A 19640-nucleotide genomic window follows, 5' to 3' on the forward strand; every position below is an offset into this window, starting at 1 on the left:
TTTGAACAATTCCGGAGAGTTATTACGGGTGATTTTTTGAATGAACCCTTTTAAAAATGCCTGGATCAAATGAACAAGACGCAGGAATTATTCTAGGGTTTCTTGTAAAAAATATCGATTTTTTTTCGAAAACTCTTTAAGGTTTAAGGTTTATTTGGGGAAGAACTTCTGTTGGATGTGTGGGAAGAATCCTAGAAGTAACACTTAGAGAAATCAATGAAAGAATCAGTGGAAAAACATCTGGAGGAAACACTGAGATTTTTTTTCTTCAGAGTAATCTCTGTGAAAATTACGTAGGAGTGCTCTAGAATTTTCAGGACCAAATTCTAAATAAATTCCTCTAATCGTCCATTGAAATTTGCTGGCGGCATCCCTGGTGGAGTTATTGAAAGTATTCCAGAAGGAATCTCTGGAGAAATAGTTACGTAATAGTCTCTGAAGGTTTTTCTAATGCTTCTAGAATGTTGCACCAGAATTCACTGCAAGCAGTGCAACCCTCTCTCTCCTACGACTTTGATCGACTATTTCTTCATGAAAAAGCGTTTTTATAAAAAGTAATTAAACAAATAATGTTTCAAATAGTTTATTTCTCAAAACCAGTTAAATTTTTTTTTTAATTGTTTTACAATAGTTGATTGATTGTTTATCAATAGTATTACTATTCAAACAGTTGTCTTTTGGATTAATCTGATGTGTAAAGAATCATATTCTAGTATTCATCTGGTTCGGTTTGTCTCAAGTGCATCGAAAATTAATGGAGCTTTGGAGCTAACATTGGAAAGAGAGGGTTTTGGCAAAAAAGTGACTTTCAAGACCATATTGATTAAAATTTCGTTAGTGACCATAACTAAAAATAACCAAGCCTTTAAAAAGTGACCTGCTAACTTGAAAATATACTATTTTCGTACCCGTTGTTATAGGCGCAGCCAAAAATTTTGTTGATTGAAGAGATTTTGTGTTACAAAAAGGCCATATTCTACCATGAATTATTGGTTCGAAATATTTTCCCTGAGTATAGCCGAAATTCCCTGAGAATTCCAGGTTTTCCAGGTTTTTCCATGTAGTAGACACCCTGTTAATGTTGCATTTATGTATGTAACCAATAATTGGTTGGACACTCCAACTAAAATTGATATTTTACATAATACATATTGAAGGGCATGTACTTTACTTCTGTCTCTGGCGTTTTTTTTCATAGATTGATAGAAGATTATTTCAGTTCGTGTTCAACGAATCGAATCTTTACTAAACGCAACAAAATCTTCGAATGGTTTGTCACTAGAGATGTCGATATATTTTTGAATAGAAGAATAGAATAGAAGATGATTATATAAATAAATAACATTTTAAATTACAGTCGACTCTCCACATCTCGATGTTCTACATCTCGATATCTCTCCCTATGTCGATGGTTTTTTTTTTTTTTTTTTTTTTTTTTTTTTTTTTTTTTTTTTTTTTTTTTTTTTTTTTTTTTTTTTTTTTTTTTTTTTAATTTCTTTATTAGTATCATTCCAAACATTACATTCATTTCTTATATCTAGGTGTTCTGTGTTATTTGACAACACTATCATCCTAATTTGGTAAAACAAATTTAAGATTTTATTAACATTTTGTTAACAACATATTACATTTCATTTGCCGTAGCAGTTCAGTTTTTTTTTTTTTTACAGGTGAGTTGATTTCACCTGCTTATAAGAGAAAAAAAAAATGTTTTTAATATACTTAACCTAACTTAACCTAAACATATAACGCATTAATCGTGGCAATAGAAGATTGTAACGATTTTTGCCTGAAATTATTAATGATTGTATTTGACATTTGTTCCAATGTTTCAACATTGGATATTCTATGTAACTCATTGGTACTATACCAGGGAGGAAGCCTCAGAGTCATTTTCAAAATTTTATTTTGAATTCTCTGCAGAGCTTTCTTCCTGGTATTACAACAGCTAGTCCATATTGGTACAGCATACAACATGGCTGGCCTGAAAATTTGTTTGAATATCAAAAGCTTGTTCTTAAGACAAAGTTTTGATTTTCTATTAATAAGGGGATAGAGACATTTTACATATTTATTACATTTGGCTTGAATGCCCTCAATGTGATTTTTGAAAGTTAAATTCTTATCTAGCATGAGCCCTAGATACTTAACTTCATCTGACCAATTTATTGGAACCCCTCTCATCGTGACAACATGTCTACTTGAAGGTTTCAAATAAAGAGCTTTTGGTTTATGTGGGAATATTATTAGTTGAGTTTTGGAAGCATTAGGAGAAATCTTCCATTTTTGCAAGTATGAAGAAAAAATATCCAAACTTTTTTGCAATCGACTACAGATGACACGCAAGCTTCGTCCTTTGGCGGAGAGGCCTGTGTCATCCGCAAACAAAGATTTTTGACATCCCTGAGGTAGCGCAGGTAAGTCAGATGTGAAAATATTGTATAATATTGGTCCCAAAATGCTGCCTTGAGGAACACCAGCTCTTACAGGAAGTCTTTCAGATCTGGAGTTCTGATAATTAACCTGAAGTGTACGATTTGACAGATAACTTTGAATTATTCTAACAATGTATGTTGGAAAATTAAAGTTTTTTAATTTTACAATCAAACCTTCATGCCAAACACTGTCGAATGCTTTTTCTATGTCTAGAAGAGCAAGACCAGTAGAATAGCCTTCAGATTTGTTGGAACGGATCAAATTTGTTACACGTAAAAGTTGATGAGTGGTCGAATGTCCATGGCGGAATCCGAACTGTTCATTGGCAAAAATTGAATTTTCGTTGATGTGGGCCATCATTCTGTTCAAAATAACCTTTTCAAAAAGTTTACTGATGGAGGAAAGCAAACTGATTGGACGATAGCTAGAAGCTTCTGCAGGATTTTTGTTTGGTTTTAAAATTGGAACAACCTTAGCATTTTTCCATTTGTCAGGAAAATATGCTAATTGAAAACATTTGTTAAATATATCAACTAGAAATGATAAGCTACTTTCTGGAAGTCTCTTGATGAGGATGTAGAAAATTCCATCATCGCCAGGAGCTTTCATGTTTTTGAATTTTTTAATAATAGTTCTCACTTCTTCCAAATCAGTCTCCCAGGCATTTTCGAAAACGTTCTCTTGATTGAGAATATTTTCGAACTCCTGAGTAACTTCATTTTCAATTGGACTAGTAAGTCCTAAATTAAAATTGTGCGCACTTTCAAACTGCATAGCAAGTTTTTGAGCTTTTTCGCAATTAGTTAGTAATAATTTGTTTTCCTCTTTCAATGCCGGTATTGGCTTCTGAGGTTTTTTCAAGATTTTCGATAATTTCCAAAAGGGCTTAGAGCCAGGGTCCAATTGAGAAATTTTATTTTCAAAATTTTTGTTTCTTAATTGAGCAAAACGTTTCTTGATTTCTTTCTGCAAATCCTGCCATATAATTTTCATAGCAGGATCACGAGTGCGTTGAAATTGCCTTCTCCTCACGTTTTTAAGACGGATCAAGAGTTTAAGATCATCGTCTATAATCACGGATTCAAATTTTACTTCACATTTTGGAATTGCAATGCTCCGGGCTTCAACAATGGAATTTGTTAAAGTTTCAAGAGCATTGTCAATATCAAGTTTAGTTTCTAAAGAAATGTTAACATCAAGATTGGAGTCAACATACGTTTTATATATATATTCCAGTTGGCTCGTAAATAATTGAAAGTGGAGCTGATAGGATTGAGAATCGCTTCTTGGGATATTTGAAATGTGACAGGGACATGATCAGAATCAAAATCAGCATGAGTAATCAGTTGGCTACAAAGATGACTAGAGTCGGTTAAGACCAAATCAATCGTAGATGGATTTCTAGAAGAGGAAAAACATGTGGGGCTATCAGGGTATTGAATTGAAAAATATCCTGAAGAGCACTCATCAAATAAAATTCTGCCGTTGGAATTACTTTGAGAATTATTCCATGACCGATGTTTGGCATTAAAGTCACCAATGATAAAAAATTTTGACTTATTGCGAGTCAATTTACGCAAGTCAGTTTGGAGAAAATTAACTTGCTGCCCAGAGCATTGAAAAGGCAAATAGGCAGCTATGAAAGTATATTTACCAAACTGTGTTTCAACAGAAACACCTAAAGTTTCAAAAACTTTAGTTTCAAATGATGAAAACAGTTGATGTTTTATACGCCTATGAATGATGATTGCAACTCCCCCACATGCCCCATCAAGTCGATCATTACGATAAACAAAAAAGTTAGGATCTCTTTTGAGTTTAGATCCAGGTTTTAAATACGTTTCGGTAATAACTGCTATATGCACGTTATTAACCGTAAGAAAATTAAACAGCTCGTCCTCTTTACCATTCAGAGAACGAGCATTCCAATTTAAAATATTTAAATTATTATTTGGATCCATTAGAAAAACGTAATCCAATAACTATTTGATTTGTAAATTTTACACCTACTTGGACTGCTTCAGTCATAGTGGTGGCTTTGAACATTGCATCAATCATTAGATTCAATTGTTCAGTTAGAAAATTAAAATCAGAGGCAGACATGTCATGTGATTTCCCATTGGAATTTCCGGTAGACGAAGAAGCGGAGTTACCTGTGGCGGTAGGGTTTTTTCCATTTGATTTGAAACAAGTAGAATCGGTACCCATGGATCGAACAGGGGAGGAGTTCAAATTTCCTGCTACGATATCGGCAAAGGATTTACCGTGGGTAGATACATTCGAAATAGAAAGATTCGAACGGCTACCCGACGGATTAAAATTAGTTTGTGAATGAGCATGATTATGATCTTCCTGATGGGTATGATTCATGATCAAGCGATCGTTAACTGAAAAATGAGCATTGTTCGATACTCTACCAGGCAAATTCCGGAAACGACCGTTATCGTAACGGATATTATCTTTCATCTGCCTTGCACGAGCCTCAATGACCTTTTTGCGTGAAGGACAATTCCAAAAATTGGACTTATGGTTAGCCCCGCAATTACAACATATGAATTTGGTGGTATCTTCCTTCACTGGACAGACGTCTTTGGCGTGAGAAGAACCTCCGCAAATCATGCATTTAGCATCCATGCGACAATTTTTTGTACCATGTCCCCACTTTTGACACCGACGGCACTGAGTGGGGTTCTGGTAATTTCCTCCAGGTTTCTGGAAATGTTCCCATGTCACACGGACATCAAACAAAAGTTTTGCTTTTTCTAAAGCTTTAATATTATTTAGTTCTTTTTTGTTAAAGTGAACTAAATAAAATTCTTGAGAAAGCCCTTTCCGAACAATGCCAGATTGGGTTCTCTTTTTCATAATGATTACTTGGACTGGGGAAAATCCAAGTAAATCATTTATTCCATTTTTGATCTCTTCAGGTGATTTATAGTCACTTGAGAGACCTTTCAAGACAACTTTGAACAATCGTTCAGTTTTGTCGTCATAAGTAAAAAATTTGTGCTTCTTCTCTTCAAGATGTTTGAGAAGAAGCTCACGATCTTTAAGAGTTTCCGGCAAAACGCGACAGTCTCCTTTCTTTGCGATTTGGAAGGAAACCTTGATTCCCCTAATGGAGTTCAAGATCTCCTGCCTAAATCCCGCAAATTCGGAACAACTGACCACGATAGGCGGCACTCTTTGCTTCCTCACTTGAATCAAAGAGCCTGGGCTAGAGGCTGCTTCGATTTGGTGTTCGGAAAATTTGTCTAGAGCATCGAACTGATTGCTCATTTCGATACAATTATTCATTTCACCCTTGGAAGAAAGTTCGCATTCCGGGGAAACGTCCTTTCTTCCATTCTTGCCACGTGTAGTGACAGTTTTAAAACCCACTTTTTTGGAAGGAAGTAGTGAATTCAGAGATTCACCCTTCCTTTTGTTTGTTGTTGATACCATGTTTAATTAATAAACGAAAGAAGACGTGACCTTCGAAAGGTTTTTTCCCAAGACGGTGTCCAAGAAGGATTACCACCGCTAGCTTTCGCCAACGGGTCCAACGAAAAATCGAAGGCACGGGTCCAAACAAGGATCGTAAAGGGATCAATAGTAGAAAAAATAGTACTGAAAAGTACTGTTTTAGTAGCACTGAAAAGTACCGTTTTTAATTTTAGCACTGAAAAGTACTGTTTTTGTAGCACTGAAAAGTACTGTTTTATTGCTTTAGGTAGTTTTTAAGAAAACTTCCAAGAGCAGAGAGAATTCGTGTACGCACAGCACGAAGGTACGATGCGCACTGAATGTCGATGGTTTCATAAGTCCCTTCAGTCTGCATACATTTTCACTCTCCATATCTCGATATCCTCCTTATCTCGATATCTCCATATCTCGATGTGTTTCTGTTGATTCTTTGTTCTCAATTTTCTCTCCGTATGTCGATATGATCTATATCAAAGGCAGCCTCATGACACCGCCCATACTACCCCATTGGAAAATAACGAGCAAACATCTCTGGTTCCCACTAGGAAGTGGTTCCCACTGACAACGCAATGTTTGCAAACAAATAATCGTTTAAGGACTAACAATCGAGGAAGGCGAAATCTTTTTTGCCGAAAAATTTCTTTTTCCCACAACAACAGTTATATTAGCACAAACAAATGGTTGCAAACTATTCGTTTGCAGTACAGAAAGTTAATTGTAGTTGATATGTTTAGCGTGGAACACATTTAAATATCGGAGAAAAATTTCCCCAATATGATTACGCCAATGTACGTTGTTGTTCTTGAGTTTGATGCTGACCCCGAAAACATGGCTGCCTAGCATCGGGCTGATCAAAGGTTACTAGACCAAAGTTTTGTTATTCAAAACAAAATAGGAGCGCAAAATGACGTCTGTTTGTTTATTACTTTCTTGACAACGGGGTGTTTTTCAATCTAGTATTCATCAAAAATTTGTTCTATGTCTCGATCTCTCCCTATCTCGATGGTCCCTTCGATATCGAGATGTGGAGAGGCGACTGTAAACCAAGCCAGTGATGCATTTTGAACTGATCGCGAGCCAAAACTGAACGGAACAAGTTCAAATTTTGCTCGAGAACGCAGTAGACAGTGAACTCCCGAGCCGGAGCCCACTGCTGCTCTCGAACGCCCCGTTCAGATCGAAATGCACTGCAATGGTAATCAAAGCACAGATATAGGTTTTTACCAGGAAAAGGTTTCCTGAACCAATAGTGAATCCAATTAGGTTTTTAGTAAATATATTATGTCTTGCTTTGAGTACCTTTAAAACAATTTTAGAGCGGTAAGATGCCGTGAATGCTGGCAGCACAATCTGCGTTCAGTTTTTTTGCTCACTAGCGTTCCAATTTAAGAACTGAACAATGAGCAAGCCTACTTGATCACTCCGTTCAACAAATTGAACTGGAACGCGAACTGAACGCGTTCAAATGCATCACTGAACCAAGCTCTGTTGGTTACATGTGCAATTTTGATTATTCTAGTCAATCATGGAGTTGCAACTACCAATTGTACGACCATCAACGTATTTCTACTCCGGTGGTCGATAGTCACCATGTACAATGAATCTACAAAAAGTTATGCTTGATTGAATTTTGACAAATTTGTACCTATTTCAACCTTTCTGTCTAGCCCCTGTATACCCTAAACAGCCAATAAAGAAATCTTTCTTTCAGACAAACTATTCCGTAAATCGAAGCGCTACAGCCTGTCGGCGGCCGTATGCTACATCAACGATGGCGCCCAGCGGAATCTCGTTGCTCTGATACACGTCCCCAAGGGGTATCACGATCTGAAGCAGAACCGCATGGGCGAAGTGCCCGGATCTTCTTCGGCGGGTATCGACTTCACCGACGGAAGCTGGTACATCTTCAACGATTTTAGCATCTCTCCGGTGTCCGTACAAGAAGCGGTTTGGTTCACCCTGGACTGGAAGGTACCCTGCGTTCTGTTCTACACCAGCACTTCCCTGAGGGACGAAATGGGCGATAACAAGGAATATTTAACTCAGTATGTCAACCCGTTCACGAACGACCTGTTCATGGAAACAAGCCCAACGGCTGAGGATAAGAATTTCAAACCCCTGGGCCAGGAGGAAATATTCCAGTCGGGCGATCTGGTAGCAATGGATGCCGAGTTCGTTACCCTTAATCCGGAAGAAAGCGAAATCCGCTCGGACGGAAAACTGTCCACCGTCAAACCGAGTCACATGAGCGTCGCTCGCATTACCTGCATCCGCGGTCAAGGCCCGGACGAAGGAGTTCCCTTCGTCGATGACTACATTTCCACCCAGGAACAAGTGGTCGATTACCTAACAAAGTTCTCCGGCATCAAACCCGGCGACCTGGATGCCAACTTCAGTAACAAGCGCCTAACGACTCTGAAGAATTCCTACCAAAAGCTGCGCTACCTGGTCGATAGTGGGGTGATCTTCGTTGGCCACGGACTCAAGAACGACTTCCGCGTAATCAACATCATCGTCCCGCCGGAGCAGATAGTTGACACCGTATATCTGTTCCATCTCCCGCATCACCGGATGGTATCGCTTCGCTTCCTAGCGTGGCAATTCCTCGGCATAAAGATCCAATCCGAAACGCACGACTCGGTCGAGGATGCCCGGACTGCGCTGCTCCTGTACAAGCACTACCTAAAACTGCACACGAAGGAAGAGTTCACGATGGCCCTGTCCAATCTGTACGAAACGGGCAAGAAGCTGCAGTGGAAGGTTCCGGATTGAGGGAAACCGGTGATATCAGTATTTTCAAACAAAACATAAGCAACGAGAGCACTCGGTTCAATAACAGTTGAGATTTGTGTCGTCTTTTATTATTCTGCAAATTTTAGTGAGTTTTACAGTACATGTTAGATTTTTTCTCTTCATCCAATATTGGGCTTATAGGTACATCTATTATATAATTTATATACAACTATCATTTAGAAAACTGTGTCAAAAGATCATTTAATAAATACATTCAATAAATAGTTGCCACATACAATGGTGATTGTACACGCAAAACAATTTTTTATTCTTTGATTGATTATCCTACTCATTTGTAGTTTGATTGCATAGGAGCGCAGAGGATGCGACTGTTTACCACTCTTTGTGATTCTTCTAAAGGTACAAGATATTTGGCTTCAATATCTACCTACCCTGTATAAAGTATCTGCCATCCGATGAATAAAAATTGATAACTGGTGATGACTAAGGTAAGGAACATCAGTACTTTCGTCTGCATAGCCAAATTATACTGAAGGCAGCTCAGTTTGAGACAAAAGCACTATGAACAGGATATGAATATAACATTTAATGGCACGTTTTCTGTTCTACAGATCGAACTGCTGAAGGAGTCTTTCGTATACGAAACTATGACTAGAAGGTGATAAAAGGAAAGGAAAGGTTGAAATTGTTTGAATGAATAATTCCCTGTTAAGTAGAGTGTCCATTTCCCGGTCAATTTGCTCGTCCCGGGATTCTTTTTATTTATTTTTATTTGCTCGTCGCGGGATTCTGGACAAAAATCTATGCTCGTCCCGGGAAACCCCGGGATTTATCAAATTTTCAATAAAACTAGCATTTCGGTTGAAATGGAAGTACAAATTTAACAATAAAATATTTTTTCAATGAAATAAACAGATAATGTAACTTTTCAAAATAATATGTTAATTATAGCAAACCACATTTCAGATAAGACTTTCTTATTCTGATGAAATAATTTAACAAAAATCAAAACTTGGCTAATTACGGATTTTTTATGGATTTTTTCAAATTCTTCATAACACATATGAATGGAAGTATGATAAAAACAAAACAAAAGTCACAATTTTAAAGCAATTTGCTTCAATAATTTGAAAAGTCATAAAAACTTAAAAACAAAAGAAGCGATTAAAGATCATTGAAGGTATTGTAGATCATACTAAAAGTTAATTACTGAAAATTATTGACTGAAGTTCACTGCTGTGAATCGCAAGTCAGTCCTATCTGCATTTTGGTCAAAATTGAGTTGATATTTCATTATAGTTTTCATTATATCTTCTAATGATCTTTCAACTGCACTAACGAGAAATCACTTTTTGTTCAGTAAAATTAGGAAAAACACCAAGTCGAATTGTCCCATAATGAAAAGTAAACGCATGTTAGTACCACTGCAGATTTTCGCATCGTGTTACACAAAAATGAATTGTTATTTGGTCATCTTTATATTTTTCTAGGAAGTTTCATTGAGATCGAAACATGTTCCAATCTCCCGCAATTTTTTGAATATTTGTATGGAAAACGAATCAAGTTTTTACTGAGTTGTGTTTGATCCTTCGACCTTGACGCTTGCTCCTGCGGGGGCCGGCGATGAGGGCAAGATCAAACATGTCGCGCATCGGTCGAGTAAAGTGAAAAAATGACGCGTTCGATTAGTTCTTTTTGATCTTTCGACGTTGACCTTACTCCTGGGCAATGCGTCAAGAAACCCTGAGCAGTCGTCAGTTGTTTTCCCTCTCGGGTCGCGAGCCTATTTTCTCTGAGTGCTTTTATATAGCCGAGCGAACAAGTGAGGCTGAAAGTGGATTGTTGCTGCTCAATGATGACGGATTAATTGGTGAGCTCGTTTTATGCTACTATTTCTAATCTATAAAATATGTATGACTGCACCTTCAACCGTTACAACGGTGAGACGTTAATATGATTTTTTAACAAACTTTGAAAGGTTCGTCACTGTGAGTGTCGACATAAACTCTGATTCATAAATTATATATGTCTAATTTTTTTTCAAAACTCCTTTTTCTTTTTACCTTTATTTTTGTAATTAAAAAAAAACTTTGAATGGTTCGACACTACAAGTGTAGACTTGCGAAAGGTTCATTTTATTCCACAAACTTTGAAAGGTTCGTCACCTCAAGTGTCGGCATAATTTTTCTCTACATAGATATTGTTCATATCAAATGAAAATGTTATATTTTCATATAAGCATGTTTTTATCTCACAAATAATTATGTATCATGGTCTAATCGCTTATCAAAGTGAATCCTGTGACTCAAAGATCCTCCCCATTAACAAACATCCCTCCCACTGACCTTTGTGAAGATGCAGAGGCAAACACGGTCTCCAAATAGCAAAGGTTACACACTAACATTCCTTCCCCCAATCCCACCTGACTGCAAGGACGTGGCCGGCGCCGTTATTGACCATGTATAAATAGAGTCATTGAATTATGCACACTGAAGAAGATTATGGTCAATCCCAGCCGAACTTCTAATTGATTCTTTGTGCATTTTCACTGACTTCAGTCAATCACGGAATAGCAACCATTGATATGTGTAGTCAGTCTAAGCTAAGCTAAGCTAAGCTAAGGAAAACGAATCAAGTTTTTACTTTACGACGAATCCTGATATTTTTCAAGAAAACAACTTTGACTTAACTTATCTGTTTGTGGATTTCTATCAACGAAAATAATGATAAAACATGTTTTTTCTACGCTAGAAATCATTGAGATTTACGTGAGATTTTAACATTCGATTAGCTACCAGCTATAACAAAAGATCGGAGGTTATCTAAAATTCAATGCTTCAGATGAATGAACATATCTGCCTTCGTTTCAAACCTTCAAATGATATCCATCTCATCCGCGAAGCAAACAAGAAGATCAGATCAACATACCTGAGTTCTGCTTTCTGTGTGACATCTTCAGAACCTTCAATACATGAACAGTTCATACGCCTGTAGTTGAGTCCTGGACAAATTAGATTGTTCATTTTAGACCTGCAAGTATTTTTGAACATCGTTTGTCCTTGCCATGATCAATATACCTATTTGACTTACACTTCAACATAGTCGATACTAGTGTAATTGCACCAGGAAGGTGAAGAGTAAAAACACTATCCTGATTGATCATGGATTTACCCCTACGTATCACATATGAGGAGGTCGGTTCTAGAGGCACGTTCCTTGCCAATTGGAAGATTTATGCCATAGACATAATTATGTCTATTTCATCATTTCCCCAATGAAAAAGGGAAAGACGGAATGAAATAGATATAGGGTTTCAGTGCTAGTAATGGACCCCTTAGTAGCTGAGATTTATTCTCGACGCTTTTTTGTAATAATATCTTAGATGGAAATACGTTTTGTGCAGCCTTTCAACAAGTTCCATGTCTTTACTTCATAGTGCGCTTTTAAAACACACAAAAACATTCAATTAAGCCAGTGAAATACTCATTTGGAAAACTGTTGTCCTTATGCCTATTATGGACCCTCCTGGGGTCCATAATAGGATTGTTTACAAATTTGACGTTTCCTATTATGGACCCTCCTTTTGATTCCCATGTAATCTGGCTCGCTGCCGACATGCCTATTATGGACCCACCTGGAAATGCCTATTATGGACCCTCTTGCGTGGTTTCATTTACAAAACTGTTCAAATTTCTGTATTTATGCACCTTAGACCAAATATTTTGCCTGAAACTGCTGATTAACAATGCAATCGAAGTTCCCCCGGTGGATTTTCATAGGAATAAGGTTGCTTTGGGTGTTAATTTTATGTTTTTCTATAGGGGGTCCATAATACGCACAGGGTCCATAACTGGCTTCGACTCCCTACCTAGGTAGGATCCCTTAAAGAAATGTCATAAGCGAATTGATACCATGTAACTCCATACAACAATGCACAGTGGTCCAGATAGCAAGTTTACGCGGACATGAACTTTTCGACATAATTTTGTGGTTTTAGAGTATAGAGTATAGGTTGCTTCCCAGAAGTGTCTAGAAATTAGTTGTACTACAATTCGTACGAAAGGGATTTTTTTTTCTGCACTAATCGCAATAGTGTCCTATACGCCAACTTTTTTATGTTAATAGATAGCAAGTTGGTATATTCAGCAAAGTTGTAGCATATTTTAATACAAAAAACTTTGTACAACAAACTTTTTCTCTCTCTCTTATACTTTCTGAGATAATTGACTTTTTATATAAAAAAAATAAAGAAAATCATTTTTGGTAACGTAAGCCGATAACTTTGCTGAACATACCAACTTTCTACCTATTAACATAAAAAAGTTGGCGTATAGGACACTAATGCGATTAGTGCAGAAAAAATCACTTTCGTACGAATTGTAGTACAACTAATTTCGAGACACTTCTGCGAAGCAACCTATACTCTGAAACCACAAAATGACGTCGAAAAGTTCATGTCCGCCTAAACTGATTCAGCCTTAGCTCATGAGAATATACACCAGCACCAGATCTACCTTCAGGAAGTGAGCCATCAGTGTAATACACAATGTCTTCTCGATATCGCATACAACTTTGTGTAGGAGAGTCGCAGTCGCAGTAGACTTTCCAGATTGACAGGGCTGGTTGCGAGTCAGTTTTTAGTGACGATCACTATTTTCGATTTGGACCTATTTCCGAAAAAACCACTAAATTCACTTTTTTCCAGCAAAATTGTCACTAATTGGTCACTTTTTTGGTGATGATAAAGAGGAAATCTGGAGTAGCTTTTCAAATTGAAAGTGTCGTGAAAAGAAGGCATTCCTGTTGAATGGTTCACCACAACATGTTTTGTGTATAAATTACTGGTGAATTGCATGAAATTATGTTGTATGGATGCTAGAAGAAATTTGCGGTGAAAAATCAGGCAATATTTGAGATATGATGTTAGTCTGAACTTGAACAAATTTTGTCCGCAAAACGGAATTCTGTTGAATTATTGACTCATGGGATCTGCAGAGAAATATTCAGTGGAGATCTAGAGGGAATCTCCGGCTTACTTCTTGAAGAAATTGTTTACAAACTCTTTCTGAATACCATCAGATTCCGCTCATTTAAAAAAAAAGTTGTGTCTTCAAATGTTTATTATAAAATAACTATTGTGTCGATCAATACTATTTTTATGTTACAATGTAGCTCCAAGTGTAGCGGGAAAACAAAAATAATTTGAAAAAACTTTCATGAAAAAAAAAATAATTGCAATTGTTACTGCATCTGATTGTTCCTATTTTTGCTCACGGTAAACAGATTTCGTGACGAACTTACTTAAAAAGGTATTATTTCGAATTTTATTATTTATCCTGACATTTTTTTGTAGTCAAACCATAGCTACTACTGCAACAAAGAAGGCTGTATACTAAAATCGACATTTCTTTATAATTTTGTTTAATTTTTTGCATGAGCGGTTATTGGAACACACCAACATACCTAGTGATCCAAGGTCTTGTGTTTTCAATATAAAGAATTATTTTATCAAATAAAAATAATGTCAGACGACTTCATTTGAAAGTATTTAATATTGCTAGAATATATCCGAGCGAAAAATGTTGATTTTTGACGCGAAAAATCAGTTTCTACACTAATGAGCGAAAATAGAGGCATGAGCGGATACTGGTACACTGATGTTACAAGTCAGAAATTTCACTGGAATTCCAACAAAAATGTCAACAATTATTAAGAACTCCCTCCAGGGTTCTCTCAAAAACTATATCTAGGAATTCAGTATAGAATTTGTATAAAGATTTTGGTATGAGCTATTCCAGGAATTTAGATTGAAATTCCTACAAATGGGTTAGACAAGAATTTTGCCAGCAAATCCTTTTCTGATCTTTCTTTTAAATTTTGTATTCTGTAAACAATTTTCAACTTACAACTCAAATTAATTTGTCAACAATTAATCGAGAAGAGGGAGATGTTTTGTTTCCATTCATGCTGCTTTTGCCTAGTGTAATTTCTTCTTCTTCTTGGCATTACGTCCTCACTGGAACAAAGCTTGCTTCTCAGCTTAGTGTTCTTATGAGCACTTCCACAGTTATTAACTGAGAGCTTTCTTTGCCAAAGTTTCCATTTTCGCATTCGTATATCGTGAGGCAAGTACGATGATACTCTATGCCCAGGGAAGTCAAGGAAAATTCCATTACGAAAGGATCCTGAACCGACCGTGAATCGAACCCAGACACCTTCAACATGGCTTTGCTTTGTAGCCGCGGACTCTAACCACTCAGCTAAGGATTACAGTGACTCCATTTCTAAGAACAACCCATTCAAAGCAAACTTGTCCTATACGAGTAAAGAAATAGATGAAGTTCACCACATTTACTGTCAAATTAATATGAAAAACGTATTTTCATACTCTCTCTATACTGTTGAACTAATGTTTGTAGTTTTGAAATAACTTTTTAGTCACTATTTTGACAATTGTAGTCACTATTAATTTGCTGTCTGGCCGCTACCAGCTACATCTAGGAGTGACTCGTATCCTCAATTTTTACATGTTCTATGAAACAATATATATCTTTGACCAATTTACATTCTAATGTAAAAGATATATGATTGGAACCAACTATTTGAACAAATCTCTACTCAGTAGAGGGACGTTTGTACTGAAAATTCGTGAATTTCTGTTCGTCTAACAGGTAGAATTGAGGTTATAGATTAGCCACTGCTCTCATCCACGATTTCCCGTAGTTCGACATAGTCGATACTAGTGCAATTTCACAAGGTGAACAATAAAAACACCAAACTCAATCTAGATATCGTCAACCCTCCATGAGTCGATATTGAAGGGACCATCGACTCATGGAAATATCGAGTCACGGAACAGCAATGCTATGGAAAGCTGTTTGAGGGGACCATCATAGTAATAATGAATTGATTTTTAGTATAGTTCCATGAGTCGATATCGACTCATGGAGGTTTAACTGTACATCTTTGTGCAATATGTACACTCAAAACAATCCAAACGTCATTGCTACGTGAAAAATCACGTAGATCATTCCAATTTCATTTTGCCTCCACTTTACCTGACTAAGATAAAGATCACTAAGCCATTCATAACCATCAAATAGTGAATCGGTACTGAGGTTATCTATCGCACTTACGTGAAATTCACGTAGGTGCCTAAGTTCATTTTGACATCTGCATGTTGTACGTACATTCGGTGTTGAGCGCAAATCCTAAGATGGCGCCTGCTTGATTTTTGAGGAACTCCAGTAGCTGCTGAACTTTAAACCCTGTTTTAGATTGATTTCAAGGTAAATATGCTTTGAATACCGAAGAATCCCTGCATTACTTCATATTTTATACCTGATTTATAACCTCTATCAATTATAGCACGCGAATGCGAAGGCTACAACAAAATAGAACAAACTCACAACACTTGGGAAACAGGATTCACAATGCTCAGATTGAATATAAAAATATAACAATCTTTTAGGTCTGTTTACATTTTCCAATTGGGAATTAGTTTTCTTCCAAAGCCTATTAGAGATAAGGTTGGTCTTTATTCCAGTTAAATTTAATTCAAAACCACCTAAGTCCTATTGAAACGCTTCGTAAAGGCTACCGGAAAATCTACGTAGCTCTTACGTGTAGCGCCGGTGGAATGGACGAAGTTCAAAAGTTCATGCGTTCATTCTGGGCTACCTATGATTAACGTAAGAGCTACGTGGAAAGTGCGATGGAAAAAAAACACGTATGTTTTCACGTAACAATGACGTTAGGATTATTTTGAGTGTACCTATATCATATCCTGATCAAGGAATTGCCTCTGCGAAGTATGTGTTCCATCAACTGAGCGTTGATAGGAATTGTTTCAGATCGTAATGTGAAATAGTCGGGAATGAATGCATGAATATAAATTATAAGTGTTATACAAATAAATGTTTATTATGACCGTATACTTCGGTTCAAAATTTTATAATGTTTGAAAATTGAATCTCCCATATCTTTCTTACCATCCTTAACACAAAAATAGTGTTCTGTGAAATTTTCAGCTCTCTCGGTGGAGATTTAAAGGTGGCCCAAAGACAATGTAGGTTTATATGGAAATTACTTTGGAGAAATTTTGAAAAATTTTCTCAACTCTTTAGTACTGGAATGTAAGTACAAACTTCATTATGGTTTGAATGCAGCATCCCTCATTATGGTTTGAATGAATTTTTACTATGGGATGATAAGTTTGTACTTAAATTACAGTGCTGACGGGTTTCGAACATTTTTCAATATTTTCTCCATAGTAATTTCCATATAAACCTACATTGTCTTTGGGCCACCTCTAAATGACCACCGAAAAAGTTAAAATTTTCACAGAACACTATTTGTATGATAGATAGGAAGATATGGGAGATTGGATTTTCAAACATTTCTAAATTTCGAATCACCCTACTGTATAATATATAATGTATGGTCATTTTCAGCAACATTACATATCGTATGACAAGTTATATAATTTTTGAATCTCGCCATACGATTTGTTACCGTGCTAAAAATGGTCTAAGTGTATGATGGCATGGCACATCAGTCTAAAATGTGAGAATATTTCAAAGGCAGCTATATCCTTCTGAATTACTTGATATATTCAATGGTTTCAATTATCTGTCGAATTAGTTAGTTATTGACATGCTTGAATAACTTTCCTAAACTTAGGTTGTGATAAATATTTCTACATGTTATACACATATGAACATATATAATAACTTTATCACGATCAAACCACTTAAAATCTTTTCTGATTGCAAAGTTCCTTAAATAATTATAATCTGATATTAAATAGTAGTTTCTTCTCTCTCCAAGTAACACTGATATGATCCATTAACCAGCATCTGCGTAAATATGTTTCATTTTTGTCTCACATTTAAAACACACCTGAAAATAGTGACTTCTTTTGTAATGTTCCTTTGGCATAGTTCACAATCACGTTTACACATACATTTCGTTTCTGTTTTCTTCTGGCAGAATAGCGCGACTAAGCTTCCTAGATATCTTCCCCGTAAGAAAAGTGAGATTTCTTTTGTGCACCGTTAAAATCACGAAAATCCAGCAGACCCGTTCAACGCCGTGCTCAATGTCTGTGGAGCATTCTTACCCGGCGTCGCATTTCGGTTGGCGATCCGTTTGGGGCCTTGCTGATGAAGCTGGCCAATTCGGATGCATCCCGGTCCAGACCGAATCCACCGTACGAGTCCACCGAAGGTCGTCGGTAGAGTTGCCTCGGATATTGAGAGCTGGGGTTGGTTGACAGTTGGGCGGTGTTGGGTCTAACCAGGGTCGGAACGGATTGACGGCGCAAGAGAGGTGGGGGTGGTGGTTTCATTGAATCAAGCTCTTCCTTGGCGCGACAGGTGAAATTGTTGGTCAGGGTGGGATGTGGAAGGGGGAAGTTTGACTCATCAATCGATCGATTTATGGACATCGACGGTTGCGAGTAATGATGTTTCATCATGCGGAATTGCTTCTGCTTCTCGCGAATCAGCGATTGGTAATTTTGAAGCGACAGACGTCTAATGTTATCTTGCCGTGGGTTGGCTCTGATATGCTTGGCGATATCTACGCCAGCAGCAATCAGCAGTATTATCAGCACCGATAAGAAAACGTACACTGACGAGTTTGGTTTGGACTCTTGTTGACGCGTGTTGATAATGGTCGCTTTTTGTTGCGTATCTCCCACAGGTGGTTCATACCCCTTCTGGCCGACGACCTTCGTCACATGGTCTCTCTCCTTGGAGATGTAAAACACCTCCATATCTTTACATTCATCGGGAAACTCTTTCATGCGTTCTAACACCGAATTCCGATACGTCATTTCGCCCACGCAACTGTCCTTCGTAGTCCTTCCTGTGAACCAGGGATCTTCGTCCTCGTCCTGTACCATGTCCACCATACGGCCCTTCATCATCTGTGGCATCGGATGCTTCACCGGAATGTTGCCTCGCGTTTTGCTCCGAACGAAAGCTTCCCGCTCGCGAGCCTGATGAATTTTATTCTTGTAAAAGTTAACAACCACCATGAACAGAATGAAGGTCACACAGGAGTACAGGTGCTTGTAGCCGGACGACATCTCGGTTCCTTTTTTTCGTTGTCCGTTCCGCGTAATCACAACACACTATATACAGTTACGCTAATCTGCTCTTTTTTGGACGATAATAATCGATGTGCATGAACTTGAAAGACCGTTTCTTTGTGTTTTCGGCGCCGAAGAAAACGTTCACTGAGGAAAAATCGATATCACTCCGCAGATTGATAAGGTCGCAGAGCGAATGATTATCTTGCCCGGTCGGTCACTATACCAGCTATGACACCGTATGGCCTATAAGCACTTAACAATGCTCAGTAATAATGCGACCGATCGAATTAATGCAATTTTAATGCGACCGAGTTCTTCTTCTGGTGGATGGAAAATGTGATGACACTATGAAGCAGTTGGGAGCTTCGAAGCGCTGTTACCTTCCTCGCCCTGCTTAGGAAGTTGTAATGATGGGAACCGTGAGAAGGATAATCTCGGTGGAACAGGTGTTTGATATTTTGTTTTTGTTATGACTAGGACCGATAATATGTAGATGTGGTTGACCAGGAGGCATGCGCGAGGTATCCTTCGGGAAACAGGGTTGAATCATGAGAGTGTAACGAGAAAACATTGCCGCGATTGTGTAGAATAAAAGATAAAAGTATTTCTAGAATTTCTAATCGTAACAGGCCGTTTCTTCAGCAGCACATTCTAATTTCTTAGTTTAAGGCTATTCATGAATGTCAAAGTATTTAGAATTGTTAAAATGCAATGGACAGAGCTGACATATACACATAGAACATGTGTTGAATGTACAAATCGAGCCCTTTGATAGATTGTTTCTATCAGGTTTTTTAAATCTTGTTTGTAAAATTGTAATACATGCTTGATAATGAAATAAACTGTAGTTACACAGGTATGTTGCATTGGTAAAAGTTACACCAAG

At 37.3% G+C, this 19640-nt stretch overlaps 1 protein-coding gene across 1 annotated transcript in view; it reads left to right on the forward strand.

Moving 5' to 3' along the window:
• Positions 1-8952, forward strand: part of LOC5566693 (PAB-dependent poly(A)-specific ribonuclease subunit PAN2) — a 29452-nt gene extending 20500 nt beyond the window's left edge. Inside the window, exon 5 of the mRNA XM_021855761.1 lies at positions 7613-8952. Within this exon, the coding sequence (XP_021711453.1) occupies positions 7613-8673 (1061 nt within the window). The 3' untranslated portion in view covers positions 8674-8952. The remainder of the gene's footprint in view (positions 1-7612) is intronic.
• Positions 8953-19640: the final 10688 nt, after the last annotated feature.

This window comes from Aedes aegypti, chromosome 3 (genome assembly GCF_002204515.2).
Source record: "Aedes aegypti strain LVP_AGWG chromosome 3, AaegL5.0 Primary Assembly, whole genome shotgun sequence".
NCBI classification, from domain to species: Eukaryota; Metazoa; Arthropoda; class Insecta; order Diptera; family Culicidae; genus Aedes; species Aedes aegypti.